Genomic DNA, 21,825 nt, shown 5'->3' with positions numbered 1-21,825 from the left:
TCCCTCCTCTAATCAGTCCTGGAGCCCTCCTCTGAGAGTGGAAGAGTGTCTTTGCTTTGGCTTAAATAATGACACCACACCTCCCACCTTTAGTTTGAATAGCAAAGCCCCCCCACTTCCCACCAGAAGCTCATCCTCATTAGCATTAGCCATTATTCAATCCATTATTCAATTCTCAGCTCTGCTCTCCACTTGAATTGTTTCTTTGTTCTGGCGGTATTCGGGTCTAGTCATCTACTTTTTATCTGACATTAGTTTCTCTGGTGGTAGAGTACCACACATTCACTGGGAGAGATTTAGGTTAAAAATAATGATAATCTGCTGACTCTCCCGAGTGGGCTCTGGGCACATAGGCATCTTTTTAAAGCACTGGGTGATTCTAATGCACAGCCCGTTTCAGGAAGGAGGTGCAGCGGGCTCTGGTGAGGAAACGACCTTATTGAAGTTTATCTCGCCTTTCCAATTGCTGACAACAAAATCAGGAAATGTATTTGTACGGTACTTATCATCAATAGCTTGCTTTAAAATACACATCTCTGGTTCTCTAAATAGAGCATGGGTTGTGCATGAAATTTGCATTTATATAGTCTGGTGATGTTTTTATTAGATTCATTATGGTTGTAAGAGATGGGAAGAGACTGGTACAGAACTGGGTATAATTTATGTACATTATCAAATGGGAGAGATACAAAGGTTAAGAAGGGTGGAATTCAATCTGTGGCTGATGGAGCCATAAATAAACTGGTCTTGCTTTAAAGAATGATGTCATCAGACAGTTGTGTCTCCGGGGAAGCGGGTCTGCACAGGTAGTGTCTGCCTGAACATTGGTCTCTGCGGGGAGTGGCCCGGGATTTGGAGAGTCTGAAGAGCGATCTTATTAGTAATCCAAACTCTACCAACCATGGGAGGCTTATCTGCTCTGACAAAAGTGAAGTCGCTCAGTCGTGTCCGACTCTTTGTGACTCCATGGACTGTAGCCTACCAGGTTCCTCTGTCCATGGGATTTTCCAGGCAAGGGTACCGGAGTGGATTGCCTTCTCCAGGGGATCTTCCCAACCCAGGAATCGAGCCCAGGACTCCCACATTACAGGCAGATGCTTTACCATCTGAGCCACCAGGGAAGCTCTGCCAAAAGTGGGAAAGAATAATATTTAGACCCATAATGCTAATTCATTAATTTAGCCTGAGGAATATGCCTACCAGGTAGACCAGTTAGTTGTATGAAATCTTCTCTCACAGTTTCTTTCTGTAGCAAGAAGGGACCTGATCCAAAGGTCATCTGTGAGCATGGTGACCACAGAACTGGAGTGGGGATTTGTGTGTTTAGGGCAATGTTTCTTGACCTTCCTCCATTACTTCTCTCTCGAAGGAGGCTTTTTAGATTTTTTTTTTTTTTCCTAAGCCAGCCCCATGAAATTTTAACACCACAGGGATATTGCATAGCTATTTATGGTATATGCTATGTGTCATGCACTAAATGACCAAGTTTTTTGCTTTCCCCAAGAATTAATGCTTGTTCATTTGGGGATGATATGGCCCCCACTGAGAATGTATGTCTTAAGGGATGTATTCTCTACAGCCCAAACTATGTGTCTCCCCTAGAAGGATCCTGATGGCTCAGGGCTTCCCTGGTGGCTCAGATGGTTAAGAATCCACCTGCAATCTGAGAGACCCAGGTTCAATCTCTGGGTTGGCAAGATCCCCTGGAGAAGGGAATGGCTACCCACTCCAGTATTCTGGCCTGGAAAATCCCATGGACAGAGGAGCCTGGCGGGCTACAGTCCATGGGGTGGCAAAGAGTCAGACACGAGTGAGTGACTAACACTTTCATAGAGGGGTCCAGCAGCCAGGTGGGCCAGGTACTGGACTCCACTGGCGAGATGCCTTCTCTTCTGGACAGCACTGCCTTCCTTAGAGGCTGGCCTCTGTTTCTGCTTCCAAAAGTAAAATCACCACCCACTCACCTCCCTCCATTTTTACACATATCCTTCTTTAGTGGCTTTCGTTCACTCAACAGATCAGAACCAGATCTGGCCAGAGTTGCATTGTCTTTCAGGTGGTAAATCATATATCTGTATTCTTTTCAGGTTAATTCTGTTGGGGCAATTTTGGGTTCAAATTCTTCATGTCTATCCTAGGTATTATTTACTTGAATTTACTGAAGGGACATCAGGTGTATATCAAAGCATAACCCTGCTATTAAGGATGACATCTCACAAAGCAATTACAAAGCTTTCTCCCCAAATACTAAGGGCAAAAAGTAGAGTGGATTGATCAAGGCAAAAAATCATGTTTAAAGTTAATGTCTGTGAAGATGAGAATCTTTACCTTTTTAGTTCACTTAAAATTATAGTCCCTGCACCATAAATATTTTCTTTCACATAGTACACCCTCAATAATATGTGTTGAATGAAAAAAAAAGGTATTTTTATTCAGTATATGAATTAATATTATTCTAATTCTGATGTAGTGAATCATGTGGATATGAGGGATTATATTCATTCATTTAAAGAATATGGGCTTTCCACGTGGTGCTAGTGGTAAAGAACTTGCCTGCCAATGTAGGAAATGTAAGAGACATGGGTTTGATCTCTGGGTGGGGAAGATCGCCTGGAAGAGAGCAGGGCAACTTACTGCAGTCTTCCTGCCTGGAGAATCCCATGGACAGAGGAGCCTGGCGGGCTACAGTCCACAGGGTCGCCAAGAGTTGGACGCTACTGAAGTCACTTAGCATGTGTGTAGCACGTTTGAAGAATATATACCAAGCACATATTATGGCATGTGAATACCATATGCCTATATGAATTCCCCAATACATACTCAAGGGAATAAAGTATATGGGATCCCTGCCCTTGTGGTACAAAGCTGGAGAGACAGTCACTAAGCAGATCAGTAAATACGAACTATTACCTTTAGGGGAGGAAATGATATCACAGGAGGTAGCAGGTACACGGCTGGTAGATCACAGGGGGCTCTCATGGACCATACCCAGAGCAGATCTGTCATGGAAGCCAGGTGTAAGCAGGTCCCACACAGGAAGACAGCCAGTTTGGAGTTTCTTGGGCAGAGGGAACTGTTTCACAAGGGCTTTGAACCTGGAGAGATGGGCAAGTTGGAAGACCCCCAAGGAAGGAAGAAATGCCTTGAGTGAAATTTCCAGGTAGGACATGAGTGGGAATTGAAGATGCAGACCAGGGCAGATCTGTACAGAGTTCAGCGAGACCCTGAAAGGGAGGTGCCAGGTCTGAGTCTGGACTTCAGAACAGAGGTCTAGACTGGAGATGTACTTGTGCAGACTGATGCTATTTAGATGGTGTTGAAGAAGCTGCCACGTATATGGATGCCTCTGTAAGGGGAAAACTGGAGGGACTGACAGAGAAAGGGACCTAGGCAGAGCCCTGGAGGGGACAAAGTTTGAGTCAGAGATGCTGGGAAAGGTTGAAGGCAGAAGGAGAAGAGGGAGGCAGAGCATGAGGTGGTTGGATGGCATCACGGACTTAGTGGACACGAATTTGAGCAAACTCTGGGAGATGGTGAAGGACAGGGAAGCCTGGTGGGCTGCAATCTGTGGGGTCGCAACCAGTTGGACTGGATTGATCAACTGCATGGACACACGGGAGAAGTCAATGAAATGGCCAGACCCCAGGGAGCAGAGGACCCAGGAAGCTGAGAGAGGCCAGGATTCTTGGCAGGAAAAAGGGACCGATCCTGGGCTGCTCCAGAGTCAAGGTGAGAGGCGCCCAGAAAGGAGTCGATGGCCACAGATAACCAGTGACCGTGATGAGAGTTGTTTCAGTGGCTTCTCGGGGCTGCTACATAGTTTGACGTGGGATGTGAAGAGTCAGAGACCAAAGAAGTAGAAGGAGCTTAAGTAAACAATCCTTTGAGGTTTGGGTCTCAAGTGAAATAAGAAATAAGGAAGAAGGCAGTGCTGTTTGTGTTTCGGGAGGGCACTGCCTGAATGGGAGCAGACCTGCTCACTGCTGGGATTGATGACAAGTCGTAGGGAATGACCTGGAGGCTGAAGTCCCTGTTGCCTGGAGACCATTGATAGTCAAAGTGAAGGTCCAGGCGGTGTGGTTTTCTTAGGCATCAAGGTTAAAAAGTGTTTTTCTTGGAAGTGGTGGAATTGAGTTGTCACATTCCATCTCAACAGAGAAATTTCTAAATGCATTTTCTAAAAAGCAGACCTCTTCCTCCATTCCGAGTCCTCTGCCATGTGGTTCTGATGTCAGGCATGGTGTTTTCTCATCAGCATCCTTCAGTGCAGTGATTGCCTATAGAAATCCCTAAGGTGTGAAAACTGTTTCTTGCAGCGAGCATAGCATTTCAGTTTCTCTAGTTGTGGGATAAACAACTGTCAGGACCACCTGACCTTGTCTCCTGTCTCTTCTGCCCAGTGGAGAGAGATGATGCTCTGTCTTTGTCTTTTAAGCACGTATCACTAAACATCTTTGCTGCTTCTCTTGGGTTTCATATTCCATGAAATATGCCATGCAAAATCATTTTTAAAAGACATTAAATTGTTTCTCAGATCAAAAAACTTCCGAGATCGTCACTATTGCTCTGATTGGTTAACGCCTGATTTATGTATGATGGAAAATAAAGGGAACTTCAGTAGTTATGAACTAAGATATCTACTTTTTGTTACTATCCTTAAAAAGTTAGTACCTCTGGACTGCTCATCTAATAATTTTACTCAGGAATTTTAGTGGGCAGGTTTATTATGTAATATGTCCACAGGGAAATAGAAGTGAATACTTTTAACTTTTTATACTCGTTGTTTAGCATTCTAGTCTCCTTGGGTAGATTTCTGTTTCATTCCTGGCTTGAAATACTTCTTTTTCACCATCAGGAAGCATGTTAATTCATCACAGAAATGCGTTTAGACTTGGAAAACACTGGAGATTTTAAAAATGTGATCATTATGGTCCCAAACAAGGGTTGCAGTTTTAACTCTGATTTTCTTTGATCGGCTGAAACTGTGTGAAGCCAACCAAATGGGTACTTTTGTAAATCGTCATTTCGTAAGATTTTGCTTCTTTTGCCTATGCCATATTTTGGGGTGAGTCTCAGCTGAAACTGGATTCCTGGGTTATATTTGATGGCTGCTTGTTGCTCCCCCAAACAGGACTAGTGGACTTGGAATCACTGATGACTCAGAGAAGACGTAAACCCAGAAGGTTAAGCCTTTTGCTACCATGCATTTTCCAAAACCTGCACAATAATGCTTTCAGGTCAGGTTTACCTAAGATGAACAAGCACCTCTGTGTAAGCTGCCTACAAGGCTCATATATCTTTGATCAAATCAAGTGTGCCTTCTCACAGTTGATTAAAGTGAGAGTGAAATCGCTTAGTCGTGTCAGCCTCTTTGAGACCCCATGGACTGTATGTAGCCCACCAGGCTCCCCCGTCCCTGGGATTCTCCAGGCAAGAACACTGGAGTGGGTTGAAATTTCCTTCGATGGAAGGAAAAGTGAAAGTGAAGTCGCTCAGTCACGTCTGACTCTTAGCGACCCCATGGACTGCAGTCTACCAGGCTCCTCCGCCCATGGGATTTTCCAGGCGAGAGTACTGGAGTGGGTTGCCATTTCTAAGAAATGCGGGGTTAACCTCTAAGTGAATTTTCTGATAACTTATCAATAATCTGTGTTTAAAACAGCCCAGGGAACTCTATTCAATCCCTTAGGGTAAACCATAATGGAAAAGCATGTGAAAAGACTGCATGCATGTGTATAACTGCGTCACTTTGTGCTGCAGAAATCTGTACATCATGCTGTGCGCTTGGTCGCTCAGTCGTGTCTGACTCTTTGCGACCCCGTGGTCTGCAGCTCGCCAGGCTCCTCTGTCCATGGGGTTTCCCAGGCAAGATTGCTGGAGTGGGTTGTCATTTCCTTCCCCAAGGGATCTTCCCGACCCAGGGATCAAATCTGCATGTCCGGCTTGGCAGGTGGATTTTTTTACCACTGAGCCACCAGGGGAGCCTCATGAGTTTACAGCAGCGTGTATTTAAGTCTGCTATAACTTCCTGGATCTTGAAATCATTGTAGAATAACGTACAAAACAGAGTAGTTGTCAGCAAAAGGACTCGATCTAGAATCATTGGTCCACCACCGGCTATTCCCCAGTCAGTTCATTTACATTCTCTCAAAACAGCTTCCTCATCTGTAAAATGGAGTTAGGAATTCCTTCCTCGTAAGAAGATTAGGAGAATCCGAAGATAAAATATATTTGAAAAAGATCTGTCAATCAAAATCATGGAGCATTCTTTCTTTATAAAAATATAAGGATTTTACTTGCGATAACGTGAAAAAGGCCATACATTGTAAATCAACTACATTTCAATACTAAAAAAGTAGAAAAAAAAACTCAATAGTCTGCTGGGGAGTGGGGAAATTGAGTGAAGGGCAGTCGAAAGGTATAGACTTCCAGTTATAAAATAAATGAGTACCAGTGAGGTAATGTACTGGAGAAGGGGATGGCTACTCACTCCAGTATTCTTGCCTGGAGAACTCCATGGACAGAGGAGCCTGGTGGGCTGTAGTCCATGGGGTCACAAAGAGTCAGAGACACGACTAAAGCGACTTAGCACATACACACAATGTCTGTTCTCTGGTTGAAATTGTCCAGAAGTCAGAGTCAGGTCTCAGTGGTTAAGCTTCGAGTTTGCCTTCCTTCGGTACACACTCCTCAAGAAAACACACAGTGGGAGAGGAAGGAAAGTGGTGAGAAACCCAGGAGCACACTCGGAGGAGACACTGCTTTCAAGTACATTGCAGCCTTTTATCCTCTTAAAAGGCAAGCTGCTGCCAGGCATGCCCTCACATAATTAGTGTCATTAATGAAACATCTAGTTTCATTTGCAGAAGGAAATTTTTTGTTTTCCAGTTCTCAGAAGGTTTCGGTTTTGCATCCAAGCAGTTACTTATCTTTTTTAATCGCAGCATGACTTGATGGGATATTTTTTGGTCTGACTAAGAATTCAGAGTAGACCTTGAGAATTGCAGCGTTCGTTGTCTTTTGCCCTGTATTTGGAGTCTGTGACTGTTTGCACAGGCCTTGGCAAAGCCACCACTTCTGAATGAATGCCCTTGCTCGTGTCGGCTGTAGGCCCACGCCCAGGATGGGCTGCGCCAAACCCGTCCTGTTCCTGCCCTTGACAAACTCTTCCCTTCGCTGTCGTGTTACGTCTGATACCTACATTTAGGTCCACTTAACTTAACCTCGTAAGGTGTCTTCTTCTTCATTCATCATTGGCAGGGTATATGGTGCTTGGTTTGCTTACTTCTAATTTATCTCCTATTGTGTAGATTCGAAGTGGCGTCACAAGCAGGTCATAATGTAAGTTGCCAATGGGGTAGCAAAGGAAATAGGAACCGTGAAAGGCGTGCCTCCCTTCTCATACGCTGTTAGCCGAAGAGACGTACTTATCTTGTGTGAAGTGGTGTATTGTTTCATCTTAAACCAAGCTGCACAAGTTAGTGTCTGAGCGCCTTGGTCATGTGCTCGTTGACTGAATCCGAACACCTGCTGGCTCTTCAATTTTTAAATGAATGGATGTGTCCCCTATAAAATGGTAGTAAGCGAAGAGAATTATATAGAGTGTTTAAATGAAGCTTAATTTCATTGATCCAGATTAAGTAGAGATTATCTAAGTTAATGGAAAGCCTAACCTAAAGTGTGTTTGGATATCTTTTGTTTTCACTTTTATGTCCACTGAAATCACCAGAATTGGGCAAATTATACATTGCTTAGTGCAAATCCTTAAGGGAGCTGATTCAAGGCTAATAAAATTTCGGTTTTAAATAGTATATAATTACATGTTTCTAAAGTTTTGAAACACATGAGACGCAACCCTTAGAGCGTGTTCTTCTATTGTGTATATGTCATTACACATGAGGCAGAGGGGTCAGGAGGACACAGAAACCAGCATCTGTTAAGCCTGTTGGACAATCTGGGACCACCTGGCCCCCTGGGTTCTGAAAGAGTGGAACCTCTTTAGAACAATTAACCTTCCTTCAACTTTCTGGCCTCACAAAGAACAAGGAGATAGTGGCTTCTGTTGGGTATTGGTAAATATGTAAAGTTCAGTTAATCACTGATTGGCTGACCGAGTGTCAGATGTAGTCATTCAGATGTCACCGAGCCAGCAGGCTGTGGGGCAGAAGGCAGTTTGGACCAGACAGAGACCGACTCTAATAAAAGTGCTTCATGGTTAACAATCTGCCTGCCCATGCAGGAGACGCATGTCCGATCCCTGGTCCTGGAAGATCCCATGGGCTTCAGAGCACCTCAGCCCATGCACCACAACTCCTGAGCCTGTGCTCTAGGACCCTCGAGCTGCAGCTACTGAGCCCGGGCACCCTAGACGCCTCCCACTGCAGCTAGAGCAAACCTCTGCAGCGATGAAGACCAGCACAGCCAACATTAATTAACTCATTAATTAATTACAAAAAGGAAGGTCTGAACAATATATATATCTTTTTTTACAAAGTGCTTTGTAATCACAGGTGAACTCTCAGTCCAGCTCTGTGAAACACAGGGAGTGTGGAGAAAACTGTCTCTGAGCCTTGCTTTGCAGAAATGACCTGCAGAATAATCAGCAATAAGACAGAAATGACTGTGCCCACTTTGGGGACTGGAGATAGATTGCGAGTTTCAGAGGTAGCGGTTCCCTCCCTCCATAGAGTTTCTTTGGTTGCTTGTCTCTTCCTGTGGTGGAGATGAACTAAGCTTGGAAAGCTAAGATTCTTCCACAAGCTTGAAATCAGGGATGAACTGGATGAGAGAACAAACGTGCAAAGCGATGCGAGCTGCGGATCTCGGGGGAGGGAGGCTTCAGCAGTCTCCTTCCACTGAGTTCTAAATATTGGAAACTCGATGTTTTGTCTTCTTTTCACTATTCTAAACTATTAACCAAGCCAGCTTTCTCCCCACCAGTTTCAAATTTGCAGTCCCTGAGCTGAGATATCCAAGTCTGGGTTTGTGCCTGGTGAAGTCAGCTTTCCCTTCTTCTAGGAAAGATGTGTTTTCAATGACTTAATTGTGGGAGGAACTTTCTATCAAGATCTTGACTCTCTTCTTATTGGCTTGTAATGAGCCGAGCGAGGAAGTGACTCTCAAACACCCCTGCAATTTTACTTAGCTGTGATACTGAACTTGAACCCTAAGAAGATTCTTTAGCCTTAGCCCTTTATCCCAAATATAGCTGGAAAAAGTAACATAATTCAAAAGTGATGTATGCTGTCTCAAAAACTGTATGCTATTCAAAAAGACTTAATAACAACAGCTCTAATAGAAAAGAGAATAATGAAAATAATCACCATTGCCAACAGTACTGTCTATTTCTAGTGGCCTTTTCCATAGGAAATTAAATTGCATTTGACACTCAGTTTGTAATTCTAGCTGAACAAACCAAAGCCTAATAACAACCATTGTTGAGATGGTTGGTCTTTCAGTTTTCTTCTTAACTTTCTGTCTTAGCTCAGGCTGCCAAAACAAAACACCAGAAGCGGGGGTTGCCAAAAGGAGATACTTACTGTTCATATTTCTGGAGGCTGGCAAGTCCGAGACCAAGGTGCCGATGATTCACTTCTGGTGAGGGCCCTCTTCCTGGTGGACAGCCCCCCTTCTCTCATGGCAGAAAGACAGAGTCTCTTCCTTTCCCTACGAGGACACTAATCTCATCATAAAGGTGGACATTCATGACCTCATCTAAACCAAATTTTCTCCCAAGGGCCCCAGCCCCTAACACCATCACATTGGGAGTAGGACTTCAGGGTATGCCTGTGGGAAGGACCCCCCCCACCCTCCCAATATATGCATTCAGCCCATAATACTTTCTGACTCTCACCATGCTCATGCTCATTTGCTCAGTCATGTCTGACTCTGTGACCCGATGGACCACACCCCGCCAAGGTCCTCTGTCCTTGAGATTGTTCAGGCAAGAATACTGGAGTGTGTTGCCATTTCTTTCTCCAGGGGATCTTGCTAACCCAGGGATGAGACCCGTGTCTCCCTGCATTGCAGGTAGATGCTTTACCACTGAGCCACCAGGGAAGCCTTTTCTGACTCTACTCCTCCTCATCTGGAGGGATGTTAAATTTAAAAAAGGTTCCAACATGTGATCTGAAAGTCACTGGATGTTATTAACCAAAGCACCATGTGTCTGGTCCGCACTAAAAGACTGAGACAAAGAGCCAAGTCACTGGAAAAGACCCTGATGCTGGGAAAGATTGAGGGCAGGAAGAGAAGGGGGCGACAGAGGATGAGATGGTTGGATGGCATCACCGACTCAATGGACATGAGTTTGGGTAAACTCTGGGAAATACTGGAGGACAAAGGAGCCTGGTCTTCTACAGTCCGTGGGGTTGCAAAGAGCTGGACATGACTTAGAAACCAAACTGCAAGAGACTTATTAAAAGCAGAGATCCTGAGGCCAGGGCATAGAGCTAATGTAATTCTTTGGGGGTTGCAGGAAATGCCGAGGAGACGGGATTGGGATTCTCTGCAGCCATGTTTGAGAGCTCAGTTAAGGGAGATTGTACCTGATCATTTTCTCTCCCAAGCAAGAACATTGTTTTATTTAAGCCAAATTTGCTGCATACGAGATGCAGTGAGCTTGCTGAATATTCATTTGCAGCTCTGTTCATCAAGTTTTTATAATCCCTTTTATTTTCCTTTGACTTATAATTGGTGTTTTTGCATATTTATGATCTGTTTGTTTTAAGCTGAGGACCTGTTTTAAATTCTGTAATGTCCTTTCTCCCCCAGCCCTGTGCAGTTCACTCACAGAGAAACCATGGCTTTGAGGGATGGGGTTTCCTCAGTACCAGGAGCCTCACCCCGCACTCAACTGGCATGTACCCTGACTGCTGACCTCTGTGAACCCTGTAGTTCGCGGCCCTGAACCTAAGATAAGAATGAGAGTACTGAACAATTTTAAAACTCAAAGTGAAAGAGGAGAGTGAAAAAGTTGGCTTAAAGCTCAACATTCAGAAAACGAAGATCATGGCATCCAGTCCCATCACTTCACGGCAAATAGATGGGGAAACAGTGGATACAGTGGCTGACTTTATTTTTCTGGCCTCCAAAATCACTTCAGATGGTGACTGCAGCCATGAAATTAAAAGATGCTTACTCCTTGGAAGGAAAGTTATGACCAACCTAGATAGCATATTAAAAAAGCAGAGACATTACTTTGCCAACAAAGGTCGGTCTAGTCAAGGCTATGGTTTTTCTAGTGGTCATGTATGGATGTGAGAGTTGGACTAGAAAGAAAGCTGAGCACTGAAGAATTGATGCTTTTGAACTGTGGTGTTGGAGAAGACTCTTGAGAGTCGGTTGGACTGCAAGGAGATCCAACCAGTCCATTCTGAAGGAGATCAGTCCTGGATGTTCATTGGACAGACTTATGTTGAAGCTGACACTCCAATACTTTGGCCACCTGATGCGAAGAGCTGACTCATTTGAAAAGACCCTGATGCTGGGAAATATTGAAGACAGGAGGAGAAGAGGATGAGATGGTTGGATGGCATCACTGACTCGATGGACGTGGGTTTGGGTGGACTCCGGGAGTTGGTGATGAACAAGGATGCCCGGCATGCTGTGGTTCATGGGGTCGCAAAGAGTTGGACATGACTGAGTGACTGAAATGAACTGAACTGAAAAGAGTCACAGAGGACCTGAGTGGCCACCAAATCCTTGCGATAATTTCTTGAATGTTTGAAGACAGTGAGCTCCCTTTCTTAAATGTCCATTTCCCAGGTGAAATAACCCTGCATGGGAATTAAAGACTCAGACATAGGTAAAGTAGATTAACTAATAAGAACCTACTGGATAGGACAGGGAACTCTACTCAATGCTCTGTGGTGACCTAAATGGGAAGGAAATCCAAATAAGAGGGGATATGTGTATGCATATAGCTGATTCGGGCTGCCCAGGCGGCTCAGTGGTTAAGAATCCGCCTGCCAGTGCTGAAGACGTGGGTTCCATCCCTGCGTCGGGAAGATCCCCTGGAAGAGGAAATGGCAACCCACTGCAGTATTCTTGCCTGGAGAATCCCATGGACAGATGAGCCTGGTGGGCTATAGTCTGTGGAATCTAAGAGTCGGACACAACTTAGCAACTAAAGAGCAACAAATAGCTAATTCACTTTGCTGTACAGCAGAAACTAATACAACATTGTAAAGCAACTTTACTCCAATAAAAATTAATTTATCAAAAAGAAGGAACGCTGCTCAGCTCATTCTTCTTTGGTCACCTGACCCAGTTAGAAGCAGCCTCACTTTGTTACTTTGCTCTGAGTACATGGACACACCAACAACTCCAGCCTCACAATCAAGTGTTCCGTGGACCACAGTGTGGCCTCCAAACTGCAGCCACTGAAAAGGACTTGAAACGATGGAGGTGCTTTACAGCATCAAATGCAAATGCTCTCTAAAGGAAAAACACGTTAGCTGTTTTCAGCGCTTACACAGGTCTCTTTGGAAATTCTTCAGAATCATTTTCCCCATGCCCTAGTAGAGAGTTTAATTGCGTTGGGTGAACCTGTCCTGACTCGTTTCCTGGGGCCATGTTTTATTTAAGCCAAATTTGGTCTTGTGGCAGTGGTCCAGGGCAATCCTTTAGCGTCTTCAGGGGCTTACCCTCCAGCCTCTGAATATGTTAGAACTTTGTTTCTTCACCGATAAGATGAAATAACAAGAGGGGCCATCCTCCTGGGTGTTTTACTTTCTGGACTCTTGCAAGGATGAAATGAGGTATGTTTGGAAGATCAATGATGATGCTGTGAAAGAAACAGAACCAGTTTGCTGGTAGATACCAGCCTTCCCACCAGCACAGGACTGGTGTTTTATGCATCTCCTGAGATTCATAGACAAGTGCTGACGACTCCTCCACTATGCATGTCAAGTGACGATGGGGGTGTGGAAAGTGACAGAGGACCCTGCCTCTGTGACGAGTGGGCCGAGTCTGGTTTGCACAGACTCTGGAGCATGGGTCACGCTCCATTTCAAGGCCTAGTTTGCATCTTCAGGGAAAACCCAGACTACTGTTATTACCTTAAACAATTTATTTTCTTCACGATGTCCCTTGAGAGGCCAAGTTTCCCCTCCTATTTTCTGACAGATGTGAGAGTGGCTAAATGAAGCAATCAGATAAAAGAAAGCATCAAGACAGTATGATGTTATAAAATAAATCCAACATTGTGAAAATAGGATTTTTTTTTACTGTGTCTTCTGCTTAACAGTCTTCTGGGAAACAAAATGCTGTGATATTAGTTTTGAAAAGAAAATCTCAACTGCATCACTTCCTTGTGCCCTGGGTTTCCTAGAGTCATAATATGAATGCGCCCTCTTGAAAGAAAAATGCTCTAGGACATCAGTAACATTTGTAAATGTGTGTAGTTATTAAAATACCAGGACTAATTCTATTAACCTTAGAATACGGTACATTAGGATGAAAGCAGGTATCAGGAAACTGCTTGTAATATGATTAAATTTTCCACCAGAAGAGAAATTCCATAACTGCTTGGCATTAAAACGCTTAGCTGTTTATTTCTTGAACATTTCTTTGCATATCTGAAGAAAAATCCATAAATGCATTCTTTCCGATTATCTGTAGCCACAGAGGGTTGGAATTACATGTTGTTTGAAGCAATGCCACATCCATTGCCCAGATTAATTAATAAATGACCAAAAGAAGGCTTTTCCTTAAGATCCTTGACATCGCAAAGCTGCCAGGGCGCTGGATCAGGCCGACAGTGTAGAGACAGAGACACCCATTTCGTACTCCCTTTTAGGGGAGCCCAGGGCACTGAGGATGGCATCATTCAATTCCCTTGCTTCCATTTGGTTCTTATTTTGGAGAAACTGACTTCCTAAAATGTTTGCATCTTTGATGGCATTTTTAAGGAAACAAAAGAAGAAGCTCTCATAGATAAGCATGGTTATTATCATTATTATTATTTCTGCTGCACCTAATAAGGAGAGAGACAGTTCTTCTAATTCTGGGCCATCTGGTTTGTGTTAGGGCTTCTCATTCCTGCACTCTTTGGGTTGCTGTTCTTCAAAGCAAACCCAGCAGTGACACAGTTTGCAGAATCTTTGGTGAAGTAAGAGATGGTCCTTTTGCAGAAGCGAAGGGTGACAGGGCTAAAGTAAGATCATATGGACAGTTGAGTGTTCTTCCTGGGCAGGGCAATTACAGGTTGTTTTCAACTTTTCTATATTTTCTCTTTCACCCCAAATTTTTGTGAACCCAAACTGTTTTTATGAACAGAGGAACAAGTGATGTGCTTTGAAAGGTTCCTATATTCGTACACAAATACTAGGTAATGGGGAATATCTCTTCTCTAGGCTCAGTGAACACAGGTTCCATGTGACAACAATCTGTATCAGTCACCTAGTGTCACAATAACGCTGTGTAAGAACCATGAAATCTTGGTGCCCATGGTAGTGGACTATTGGTTGGCTGCCAGTCTCTGTTCCAAGGGTACCTCATCTTCCTGGGACCAGTGGGCTGGTCAGGTCATGTTCTTTCCCTGATGAGATACAGAAGAGGCACCCCAAACATGCCAGACCTTCCAAACTGGGCTGGATCTGCTCTCGGTTACTCCCACCCACATTGCATTAGCTGTAGCAGGTCACATTTATTGTTGTTCAGTCGCTCAGCCGTGTCCTACTCTTTGCAACCTATGGAATGCAGCACGCCAGGCCCCCCTGTCCTTCACCATCTCCCAGAGCTTGCTCAAACTCATGTCCGTTGTATCAGCAGTGCCATCCACCATCTTGTCCTTTGTTGTCCCCTTCTCCTGCTGCCTTCAATCTTTCCCAGCATCAGGGTCTTTTCTAATGAGTCAGCTTTTCACATCAGGCGGCCAAAGGATTGGAGCTTCAACTTCAGCATCAGTCCTTCAAATAAATATTCAGGATTGAGTCCCTTTAGGATTGACTGGTGTGATCTCCTTGCAGTCTAAGGGACTCTCAACAGTCTTCAACACCACAGTTCAAAAAGCATCAATTCTTCAGGGCTCAGCATGCTTCATGGTCCAACTCTCACATCCATACATGACTTACTGGAAAAACCATAGCTTTGACTAGAAGGACCTTTGTAGGCAAAGTAATGTCTCAGCTTTTTAATATGCTGTCTAGGTTTGTCATAGCTTTTCTTCCAAGCGGATCACATAGCTGAGCCCAAAGATAAGGGAGGACAGCAAAATCACCTGTGAGAGAGCATGGACCCAAGAAGCAGATGGGATCCATTTTTGTTAAATAAATAAAAATGTTAGTTTTGGTATAGAAATAAAATCAACCTTGGGTAGAGTCATCTCTTTGGAGACTGTTGCCCATGTACCTTGTGTTGTTGTGTTCATGAATGATAAATGCCCACCCTATTGAGTGGCTCTTTGTGTCCTCAGATCCTGGCCAACGTGATCATCTTCATCTGCGGGAACCTGGCGGGGGCATACCATAAGCACCTCATGGAGCTCGCTCTGCAGCAGACGTATCAGGACACGTGCAACTGCATCAAGTCCCGGATCAAGTTGGAATTTGAAAAACGTCAGCAGGTAAAATACACGTTCGGTCTTACTTCCACGTTATCTGAGATGTTATTTGAATGATGTTGTCACTGCTAACGTCAAGGCTGCAGTTCATCCACTCACGGGCATCAGCAGGAAGCCAGGGTAGCCGTCTGGCCGTCCTGCCCGCCCAGCTTTGGGCTGTATGCCCAGTGGACTGAATTGTAAGCCAAAGAGCAGAGATGGCATCTTCAGACTCAAACCCAGCCCCCACCCCCAGGATCACCCACGTGCTGACAGGTACATCAACCACCACCAACACGAGGCTGGGAAAATTCAAATAATAATAATAATGATGATTGATATAGTGACACTTGGTTAAGACACTCATTGTTGGTCACAGCACATTTCTCTGTGATAGTGTCTGTGGCCAGGGTTTGTCCCAGCTGAAATCTTCCTGTGCCATCAACAACACTTCGTATAGTGCCTGTTTTCCACCTGGGATGTTGAAATGGGATGAGAATGCGTGAACCTGTCCTTGAGGGAGATGATTGGAGTTGGGAGGGAGGGTCTGGTGGGGAACTAGCCGTAGTGTCAGGGGCTGTCCTGCAGTCACTGGTCTGGTGGTTCATGGACACATCCATCAGGACGGCACATAGGCTCTGATGGCACCTGTAAAAATAAGAAATGGAGATAAACCAGGGCTGGAAGGAGCAAAGCCATGTGGGCTCATCCAAGATGGTGGCCAGCAGATGAAGCAGACGTGCTTTGGAGAGGAAACCAAGCAGGGATCCTGTACTTGACACATTTAACTTCAGGTCTCAGCAGAAGATCCATGTGAATAGTTTTCTTTTTGCCCTTTCTTGAGTTTTCAAATTTATCAGCAGGAACCCAGTTGCCATCTCTAAAGATGATGGTTAGCATGACTCTCTAGCATGAAACCCACACTCCCTTCTCTGAGTGCATTCATCAGCATTTGGCACATAATTGTGTCACTATCATTCATTAAATTGTGTTTATTCCATTTTATATAATTTTATTAAAATGTATTTTGGTGGTGAGAGCAAAAAAAATCCCTTAAATACTTATACTAGACTTTTATTTATGTATGAATTGATGAATGGTAATTGTACTCCTTTTTGAAAACAGGGAGTTCTGTTTGTTCATCCAATAAATATTAATTGAGCACCTAGATTGTGGAGGGCATGATTCTAGCCATTGGCGTGTGGCTGTGAATATTGCTTTCTCACTGACATTAGCAAATCTCATGGTTTGTTTTAAAAACATTTTGTTTTTCAACATGCATAACAGAAGTATTCAGTAATTACTGTTTAATTCTTTGGTCTCTATGTATATCAAACTCTGGATTGCATTAAGAGAAATAGACAGTTGTTAACATGGGACAGTTAACCAGCAAAACTTCATATACTGTGCATTAATCCATGTTCAGTAATGGTTCAAATCTAGGTTCTAGAAAATTCTGTAGTTTTAACACACAGCGCTTAGTGTTCACAATTGTACCCTCTACAGAGTTCAGGTGTTTTAAGGTAGACAGTTTCCTTTTTCAAACAGTGGTTACTGGATAAGTTTGGTCCTGCCAGTCATATTTAACTTTCTTTTCTATCACCTTCACCAAGGTTAGGAAGAACTGAAATTCCAAGTCAGAGGATTATATAACCTAATATTTATAGTACCAGCTTTGACAGAACACTAAGTCAGGCTGTTGACCTTTTCTACACTGCCTCTTTCCAGGAAGAGACCTTGAGCAGCCAAGACGAGGTGTCATCCCTTGTCACGATGATCTGTGGGTCCATGCGGTCAGAAAGGCCATGCTCTGACCTTACATGGCTCCAGAACTAGACCAGTGAGGCACACCTCATGTTACAGACTTCATGGGACCATCATGGGAGATACTATTAGGGCAACTATTTACAAGTTCTAGGAACAAGAGTCAAGGATCTTTTTTAAAATATGTAAGGAGAAAAGGGACACTTTGAAGAAAAAGAACTTATACTAACTTTGTTGTTGTTGTTCAGTTGCTCAGGTGTCTGACTCTTTGCGACCCCATGGACTGCGACGCCCCAGGCCTCCCTGTCCCTCACTATCTCCTGGAGTTTGCCCAAGTTCATGTCCACTGAGTGCATGATGCTATGCGACTGACCATCTTATCCTCTGCCACCCTCTTCTCCTTTTGCCCTCAGTTGTTCTCAGCATCAGGGTATTTTCCAACGAGTCCACTGTTTGCATCAGGTAGCCAAAGTATCGGAGGGTTAGCTTCGGCATCAGTCCTTCCAGTAATGTTTAATAAAATATAATTTGACACAATGTATGAATTTTGCTACCAAAGTTGGGAGTCAGCTCTCAGGGTCTGGGGCCCAGAATGCAGTACTTCTGTTAAGATTTTGAAAAATATGTTTATAGGATAGAATAAAGGTCCATAGTTTTTTTTTTTGTTTGTTTCCAGTTCAGTTCAGTTCAGTAGCTCAGTCATGTCCGACTCTTTGCGACCCTATGAACTGCAGCACACCAGGCCTCCCTGTCCATCACCAACTCCCTGAGTTCACTCAAACTCATGTCCATCGAGTTGCTGATGCCATCCAGCCATCTCATCCTCTGTCGTCCCCTTCTCCTCCTGCCCCCAATCCCTCCCGGTATCAGAGTCTTTTCCAATGAGTCAACTCTTCGCATTGAGGGGCGAAAGTATTGGAGTTTCAGCTTTAGCATCAGTCCTTCCAATGAACACCCAGGACTGATCTCCTTTAGAATGGACTGGTTGGATCTCCTTGCAGTCCAAGGGACTCTCAAGAGTCTTCTCCAACACCACAGTTCAAAAGTATCAATTCTTCAGTGCTCAGCTTTCTTCACAGTCCAACTCTCACATCCATACACGACCACTAGAAAAACCATAGCTTTGACTAGACCGACCTTTGTTGGCAAAGTAATGTCTCTGCTTTTAATATGCTATCTAGGTGGGTCATAACTTTCCTTCCAAAGAGTAACTGTCTTTTAATTTCATGGCTGCAGTCACCATCTGCAGTTATTTTGGAACCCAAAAAAATAAAGTCTGACACTGTTTCCACTGTTTCCCCATCTATTTGCCATGAAGTGATGGGACAGATGCCCTGAACTTCGTTTTCTGAATGTTGAGCTTTAAGCCAACTTTTTCACTCTCCACTTTCACTTTCATCAAGAGGCTTTTTAGTTCCTCTTCACTTTCTGCCATAAGGGTCATGTCATCTGCATATCTGAGGTTGTTGATATTTCTCCCGGCAATCTTGATTCCAGCTTGTGCTTCCTCCAGCCCAGCGTTTCTCATGATGTACTCTGCATAGAAGTTAAATAAGCAGGGTGACAATATAGAGCCTTGACGTACTCCTTTTCCTATTTGGTTTTTTCCAGACCAGCGTGTAATTAAATGGGAATGAAAAATTCCCATAGTTAATAAAATCAGTAAAGTATAAATGTACAGATTTAAGGAAACAAATAAAAATTAGCCAATGGCAAGCTAGGTGCCCTTCATACAGAAGAGTGGCCTCAGGGACCATGACACCGGTGTTGCCACAGACCAAATTAGGGTCTGAGGATTCCATGTGCCATTTCTTATCCATCTGTTGCCACAAAACATTTTTTAAAAAATGTTCTTGTCGTGTAGTTGATTTACAGTGTTGTGTCGAGTATAACAAAGCGATTCAGATATGTATATATATCTGTGTCTATATCTATAGATAGATACCTCTGTATGTCATGTGTATATTGTATGTTTGCTTCATTCGTAGTCACTGAGGCAGACAACAGTGTCCTTGAGAGAGCTTCTTCAGGTGTAGTGGGGTGTGCTAAGCAGCTGCAAGATGATTTGTCTCAGCCCCCATCTGGATAAAATCTGTGGCATCCATTTTAAGGTCGTATCTCCAGTTACCACAGAATGAGTTGACGCTCCTGGAGGCTGAGGGCCGCCATTCTGAATAGTTACTGGGCGCCTGTCACAGCTTCACCCCCGCCACGCTTAGACCTGGGGGAAGAGGGCAGATGTCCTGTGAGCCCAGGCCCCGCTAGGGGTTATCAACACATAGTTGAGATTCCTGGGAAGGCTCTAGGGATTCTACAGTCTTAGCAAAATCGCTCAACTCTGTACTTTCTTTTCTTCAAATTTTGTGCTTTTTTTTTCCTAGATGCAAATGAGGTAAATTTCTAGTGATTAAAACCATTTTTGAACAATGTGGCTATTTGTACTCTAAGATTTGAGGATAAGAAGGAATGAATAATGTTAGCAGAGGTTTTCTTGGTGTTTGTGTTCTTGCCCTAAAAATGCCCTCGTGGATAAACACTAATTTTTTTTTTTTCTTAGTAAGTGAGAAACTTAATGCACTCAATTAGTATTGAAGCCGCCTTTGGGGCCTGAAAGCGGTGTGTTTTGACTTTTGTCTTAGGTTTCACATCCTGCAGTAAAAGCCATTTCTTGTGCACCGTGTCAATGCAATAGAGGCTCTTTATCAAATCTGAGTCAACAGAGGTGTTTCTCCCTGGAGTATGTAATAGACGCTCGGAATTGATGAGAGCTGGAGTCAGGGCAAAACAGAAACCCTCTCTCTTAACTGCTGGGGCAGTGGAAATAAATGTGGCCTCTGTAGGACTGAAAACTAGGTTTGCTTTTTTTATAGAGAGAAAATAAACACTCTTCAATTTATATGTTGTCTTTGTTTTCAGGTAATGTAATTGTGAGAATCTTTATGCGGACTGCCTTCTTCTGGAAACACCCTGTGCATTGAATATGCTACAATATGCCTTTCAGTAGAGAATACTAGTCAAGTGAGGTGGGGACACCGTGTTATTCCTGAATCTGTTCCCACCGTGGGGGCTTAGTGAACCAGTAGGCTCCCTGCATCTCCTTGGGGGCAAAATTGTGCAGATTTCAGTAGAACAAGTAAGTGGTCCTTTTGTGTTCATGGTTGGGTAGATAATAAACATATCCATCTTTATCCTGATACTATAGCTGGTAATGTTAGGGCATTACCAGATGTATCGCACAAATCATTTAAAATGCTAGGTAGAGTGTGTTGGAGCTGTTTCAGGTTTGGGATGCGAAAATGTGGTTCCTTTTCATGAGGGAATGGATAAAAGAAGGAATGACATTTGTTCGAGTCCTCTTAATGTGCCAGGCTGTCTATTTACTTCTTTCACATTTGCTGTGGTATCAGTTTCCTATTGTTGTTGTAACAAATCACCACAAGTCCAGTGGCTTAAACAGAACAAATTCAGTGTTGTATAGTTCTGGAGATCAGAGGTCCAAAATCAGTCTTGTGAGTTCTGTCACGGTGCTGGTAGCTCTGGACTCCTGGAGGCTCTGAGGGCAGAATCCAGTTGCCTTTTCAAGCTTCTAGACTAGCCTTCCTGCATCCTCGGGTCCCAGCCGCTTCCTCCATCCTCAAATCCAGCAGCATAGATTCCAGCCTCTCTCTCCTCTCTCTCTGTCTGTCTTTCTCTTCATCCCCTTCTCAGATCTCTGACTGTGCTCTTGCATCTTCTTCCTACCCTTTCATTATCTCCCCATCTCAAGGTCCCTAATTTAATTGTATCTTCGAAGTTCTGGGTTTGCCATGTAAGGTAACATAGTCATGGGTTCTGGGGATTATTAATCGAACAGGGTGCTTTTTACAGGTTCGTTATTCAGCCAACCATCCTGTCTTCTTAATATACTTATGAATTCTATGACCTAAGTCTCTTTTCCCACTTAAGTCAAAGTAACTGTCAAGTTACTTGTCCAAGACCACTCAGCTCTTAAGTGTGGATATTTCTGCCTCTCATGTTGGTTCTGCCTAAGTTTTTTGGAGTTATCTTTGAGAATAAAGATTGTCCTTACCCATAAAGGACTTTTTAAGTTAACTATGTTTTTTTCCATTACTATTTACATAAGAAAGCATAAGACAGTATCACACACTTATCTGACATCATTAGGTTATGCATTGCCATGGTAAGCAACATATTGTCCATGAGAATGTTAGAAATTTACATGAAAGATCATTCCCACAAGAAGCCACAGTGTTAAATCTGTCTGTGGCTGGATTTCCATTCTGGGGTGGACCCTGGAGGCAGACCACCTGTGTTGAGTCTTGGTTATGTAATCTTTTTCTATGACCTTGATCAAATTCCCTCACTTCTCCATGTCTTGGTTCCTCTGATGGAAGTTGTTCTACTTAATTTCTTACCAAATTTCAGAGTCTTTCTAGCATTCAAAATCGTGTCCTGTTAAGAAAGTGATCATGAGCTGGTCTTGCATTGAATTCTCATGACATCATACCCGCAGTTCA

The 21,825-nt window shown here is 43.7% G+C and overlaps 1 protein-coding gene across 1 annotated transcript in view; it reads left to right on the top strand.

Moving 5' to 3' along the window:
• The window catches only part of ADCY2 (adenylate cyclase 2), a 456,951-nt gene that overhangs the window by 221,607 nt on the left and 213,519 nt on the right, over nucleotides 1-21,825 (top strand). The window contains exon 4 of the mRNA XM_025270720.3: nucleotides 15,419-15,568. Within this exon, the coding sequence (XP_025126505.3) occupies nucleotides 15,419-15,568 (150 nt within the window). The remainder of the gene's footprint in view (nucleotides 1-15,418; nucleotides 15,569-21,825) is intronic.

Source organism: Bubalus bubalis, chromosome 19 (genome assembly GCF_019923935.1).
Source record: "Bubalus bubalis isolate 160015118507 breed Murrah chromosome 19, NDDB_SH_1, whole genome shotgun sequence".
Lineage (NCBI taxonomy): Eukaryota > Metazoa > Chordata > Mammalia > Artiodactyla > Bovidae > Bubalus > Bubalus bubalis.
This window is presented reverse-complemented; position numbering and strand designations above follow the sequence as displayed.